This window comes from Phoenix dactylifera, chromosome 2, assembly GCF_009389715.1.
Source record: "Phoenix dactylifera cultivar Barhee BC4 chromosome 2, palm_55x_up_171113_PBpolish2nd_filt_p, whole genome shotgun sequence".
Classification (NCBI taxonomy): Eukaryota; Viridiplantae; Streptophyta; class Magnoliopsida; order Arecales; family Arecaceae; genus Phoenix; species Phoenix dactylifera.
In genome coordinates, this window is record NC_052393.1 from 4,578,414 (window position 1) to 4,584,062 (window position 5,649).

General features: G+C 39.5%; 1 protein-coding gene across 1 annotated transcript; it reads left to right on the plus strand.

Moving 5' to 3' along the window:
- The first annotated feature begins 3,516 nt into the window (after window positions 1-3,516).
- LOC103719588 (probable cinnamyl alcohol dehydrogenase 6) lies at window positions 3,517-5,330 on the plus strand. Its single transcript, XM_039115345.1, has 6 exons — window positions 3,517-3,626; window positions 3,753-3,866; window positions 4,098-4,325; window positions 4,465-4,747; window positions 4,846-4,999; window positions 5,087-5,330. Exons 1-6 carry the CDS (start codon window positions 3,532-3,534, stop codon window positions 5,284-5,286), a joined length of 1,074 nt encoding a protein of 357 aa, XP_038971273.1. The 5' UTR covers window positions 3,517-3,531; the 3' UTR covers window positions 5,287-5,330.
- Window positions 5,331-5,649: the final 319 nt, after the last annotated feature.

Here is a 5,649-nt window from a genome sequence, read left to right on the forward strand (position 1 = left end):
CTGTACAACATATGCACGCTATCAAATTACAGTGCAAGCTCAAGTAAGAAAGAGCACGAGTTCAAATAAGCTTAGCTGCTTTATGCAAATGCAGACCCTTTTTTTCTTTACTTCTTTTTTTAAGCCAACAATCAGCTTGCACTCCTCCCCAATAGATGTATATGTTAAAAGCATAGAGTTTTAATGCAACAACCCAGGACCTCATCCAAATGGCTAGCCAGAAAGTATTAATTCGAATTTTTTGATCCTGTCTAAGTACTCAAAATCTAACCCGCAAATAACTGATGTGAGACTAAACATACGTCCGCACGGATCCTCATATACTTCCCTCGTTCAAGCTCTAACGTCCTTATGAGGCTAAGGGTTCAAATCTATTCAAATTTGATGATAAACACCACGTCAACCCGTGGTCAGCCCCAATGGATCTGTGCTGCAGTATCTCCTAGTCCACGTAAGTTATGGGCTGAGTCCGCTTTGATATCATTTGTAACAACTCAGAATCTCACCCAAAATGGCTAGTCGGAAGGTATTATTTATGTTACTTGATCCTGTATAAGTACATAAGATCTACCTAGCAAATAACTGATGTGAGACTAAACACACGTCCGTACGGATCCTTACACTTAAAGACTGTATATTATTGATCGAAGGTGATCACTGGATATAGCAAAATGTATCAACAATTATATCATGGTGGGTGGAGGATGACACCATGGATAATTTGTGATGACATGAAGGCACCTACGCACCCACAATTTTGATGCTTAGGAATTTTAATAGGCTGGTAAAAACGTTCAGAGTTTTTTCCCCCTTTTTTTCTTGAGCAATGTGATTACGGATAGGAAACTCGACCTCATCCCTTAGATTAGCTGGATATGAATTTGGTTTTGAGGTATTATCTTGAAACACGAGTAGAATCGTATACAACAATGGTTCATCTTATGCATAAAAATAATTTGTTAGAATGCTGTTTTCATGGCAATCCTCATCTCTGTGAGTTCATCACTTCATCTCCATGTTTGCAAGGAATATGTCAACCCAGCGCTCGTAGAAATGTATTTTCCTCTCAGACGACGGGACAAAAGAAAGATGATCTTAAATACGAAAAAGGAGTACTAAAATTTTTTTAAATAAATTTGGAGATAATCAAAGAGAAACTTTGGATCAAAACAACATCTCAACCGATAATCTATTCTTTCTTATTATATTTAAGCATTCATTTCATGCATCTAACTGGTTCAGACATCTAATAAGACTAAAGCCTGATTGCTTTGTTTGTAAATGGGTCGAGCAGGAGCTCACTTCGTTAAAATAACTTTGGTCTTTCCTAGATGAAGTCACTTTGGACCGTATGTTTGTTCATTTTGTGCCATTTTGGAAACCGACTCCCACTTCACTTCAAGTAATGGCGGCGATTAGCAAGTTGGGTCAAATTGGCCTCATATACCAAGGTTCATGATATCATCATTTGATTAGTCTCTTACAAACAATAATGAAAAAACATTGCTGATTAGGAACTTTTTTTGATTGACATCTATTGTGAATGAGGGAGTTGGTTGATTATGGAGTTGCAGAAATAGCAGTCGAGGGGCTTGATGAACTTTTATATTTTCTAAAAAATTTGAAAAAAAAAGGGGTCTAAAAAGCTAAACTGGCTTGAAAACAACGCACTCTTGTATCCTTGTCGAAAAGCGTACTCCTCTTTCTTTGATGTCGAGAAAGCTTGACTCACGAAAGTTAAAGGAAAAGGTCCATAAAATTTTCTTGTGCCATGATCTAAATGGGGTCTATTTCTTGACCTTTTCCATAAAAAATCTATGCAACCTTGAACAGGATCTGTTCTATTGGTCCGTACATGGTAGAACAAAAATTGCTATCATATCACAATTTGGATTTTTTAATATGTATAGAGGCTATTTAGTTGCCCATAGACTGCCTTCAAATATCAAAATCCATCATGCATGGCTGGTACTGCTAAAATAGAAACTCAATTTCACTTCATAAAAGGACTAAACTACACTCTTAGGCTTTATTTTGATATTTTTATTATTCTTTTCATTTGTTTTTGTGTAAGTTGATGTTGGATATATTATTTGGATGATCCTAACTTTTATTTTCATATTTCTTGAAAGAAATAAATGTTTCTAACTAAAAACTCTAAATATTTTACGAACAATTTAAAAACCAAAAGAATTTCTGTCATGTATACTTGTTCAGTCTAATTTAATTTTCCTTCTAGATTTTCTAAAGAACAATAAGAAAACAAAGACAATACCAAAAAGCCCTTAAGTTCTTGTATAAATTATAATTTTTCTTTCATCTTTTTGGAAAACCATATTAACATTAACATGAGGCAAACAAAAACATCTACCCCTCAAGCCATCTTTTTTTTTCTTTTCTATTTTTTATTTTTTACTTCCTCAAGCCATCATCCGTTTTTTAGAGATTTATGGCAATTTCCTAGAGCCCTTATAGCATACAAACTTAAATATATGTGTTTCGAGAATGTAACCAAGTTTGCTGATTGTTTTGCCAATCATGGTATAGAAGAGCATTAGGAGCATGACCCACTTCCATCGAGTCTTATGTAATTAGTTTTCTGCATAAGCTTATACGTTGTTCAAGTTTTCTCTAATTAGTTACGGAACTTAGAATAATTAATTTAGGATATGTTGATTTTATGGTGTATAAGCTAAGGTTCATCAGAAGTTTGCGGAAATAAAGTAGAAATATTAAAAAATATAGGCTCTATAAAATATTTATATACTTATTTACTTACATTTTCTACTATTTGCTGGCCCGGACCTTGGTGATTTAGTTTAATCATCCACTATTTTTAACTCGACTCCAGGACCAGTCTAATCTTTTCAAAATGCATTTTGATGAATTCTAAATACCTTTTGACCTCCAAGTCGATTGATTAAACTTGCTTTCATCATTAATTAATTTACTCTTCCTATGCAACAGTCCAAATATTGGTGCGATACGATAATGAGGGTCTTCAGTATTATTTAGCAACTCCCCAACTCCTACATTAAGAAACGGGTGGATCAACCATGTCCCCTCCTCCGTTCAGTTTGGAGCAAGCTGTTTCCTGCTCTCCGGTAAGCGGTGGCGGATCCACTGTAATTAAGCAGCTAGACCATTCTTTGTGTATTAATTCACTCTTCAGTTGATAGATGTTGCTTCTGTGGAGATGACCAAACAAACAATCCAATAGAAAAAAAAAAGAAAAAATAAAGACCCATTCAAACCGTTCCTAAATTAGCGAGGCAGATAAATTGTATTTTTGAATTTATAAATGAGAAAGAACTAAATTGTATTAATATTCCCCTATGAGAGCTTGCTGCTTGTAAATGCTAGGACGACAGAGTAGATGGGTGTTAGCTGTAACGTGCTTATCATAGCAAGGAGAACCACAAGGTTTGTGGAAATAGATGGGTGGAATTGTTTCCGTATAAGTAGGAGAGAGCGTCAACCCTGAAAGAACACGGAGAGGAGTTCTTCTAAGAAAAAGAGAGAGAAGTAGAGATGACGGAGACGACGCCAAACCACACGCAGACGGTGGAAGGATGGGCGGCGATGGACTCGAGCGGGAAGATAGCGCCTTTTGTCTTCAAGAGAAGGTATGGTCTTGTCTGTTTCCGTTTAGCTGCGTGCGTTCTTGGGTTCTGTTGTTCTCTAACGTTGGTTAGACCGTCAGTAATTAATGATTTGTTCAATAAGTTGCGTGACATGGTGTTCATGGTTAGGGAGAACGGGGAGGACGACGTGACCATAAAGATACTCTACTGCGGCATCTGCCACACTGATCTCCACCAGGCCAGGAACGACTGGGGCATCACCAAGTACCCCGTTGTGCCTGGGTACACACATATTCTCTCTCTCTCTCTCTATGCCTCTCACCTCATTATTGGCATCATTTTTATTTTTTAATTTTTAAAATTTATTTATAAAAATCAGGAATTGAATTACTTTTATCATTCAAGGAACTTATGTTTTACTTCTATCTGAATCTATTTAATATGATCCCATGCTGGCTTGCTTACCTCTGGCGAATTAACCAGCAATCTGTGCTGACTAATTAATTATGTCAGGCATGAGATCACTGGAGTGATCACCAAGGTGGGGAGCAACGCGACCAACTTTAAGGTGGGCGACCGTGTCGGAGTCGGTTTCCTGGCTGCGAGTTGCCTCGAGTGCGAGTTCTGCAAAGCCTCCGAGGAGAACTACTGCGACGATGTCCAATTCACTTACAATGGTTTCTTCTGGGACGGCAGCATCACCTATGGTGGCTTTTCCAAAATGCTCGTGGCTGACAAGAGGTAACCTAGCTATCATAAATTTCTTCTCCCTAGCTATATGCTCTGAAGGGATTCGGTGCTCTGAAGCTGGCATGGTTAATATATTGATGCGCGCTGCTGACAACAAAAACTTCATATTTTGCGATCGACATGATTCAAGATACGTTGTCCATGTCCCAGATAGCCTTCCACTGGATGCGGCAGCTTCCCTGCTATGTGCGGGGATCACTGTGTTCAGCCCAATGAAACACTACATGTGCCAGCCCGGCAAGAAGCTTGGGGTGGTCGGCCTCGGAGGCCTTGGTCATGTGGCCGTCAAGTTTGGGAAGGCCTTTGGACTTCATGTTACAGCTATCAGCACGACCCCCTCCAAGGAGAAGGATGCCAAAGAAAGACTCGGCGCTGATGACTTCATTGTCAGCACCGATATCGAAAGAATGAAGGTAACATGCAGAACTCTGATTCAGTTTTTCCTCTTCTTGAAGCAGACTATATATATATATGTAAGCTCAGAAGAAGTCCTTAATCGGCATGGCATCAGAGTGGGGCGAGGAGCCTAGACTGCATCATTGACACAGTACCTGTGAAGCACGCCCTGGGGCCAATCCTGAATCTGCTCACGGTGCGTGGTACCTTGGTCTTAGTCGGAGTTCCTGATAAACCGGTGGATCTTCCTTCCTTCCCATTGATTTTTGGTGAGGAACTGAACTTAACAAACTTCCATGGTTGGTTTCTGTTTCCTACTTATCTCTTAAGCATCCCATATGTCTGTGGTTTTATAGGCAAGAGGAACGTGGCTGGAAGCATGGTCGGAGGCATGAAAGAGACGCAGGAGATGATGGACTTCTGTGGGAAGCACAACATCACCTGCGACATCGAGCTTGTGAAACCAGATCAGATCAATGAGGCACTGGATAGGATTGCGAGGAACGATGTTCGTTACCGGTTCGTGATTGACATAGATGCTAGTTCTGATCACTAGCCTCTTCGTATCAAGCTTGGTAGCCATATGATCACTCAGATGATTAATTGGAGTCGGTGTCTTCGTGTTTTATGCGTGATGTGATTTATGCCCGCAGTTTCAGACTTGGACCAGCAAATCCGAAGAAATGAAATAATCAGGTGATTAAGACCTGACATTCCTTGAATTGGGCTTGCATGGCTTAAAACAGTAATTGGGTCGGGTTCAGGTTTACATCTTATACCCGATAGGTCCAGGGGAAAAAAGTTCGAGCTTGCTCGGTACCCTGCACACGCACAAGAAGGAAAACTAATTGCGAATCCTCATGACCAAGGAATGGGCTCTCCAACCAGCATAACTAAAATGCATGTGAATCCAAAGCGC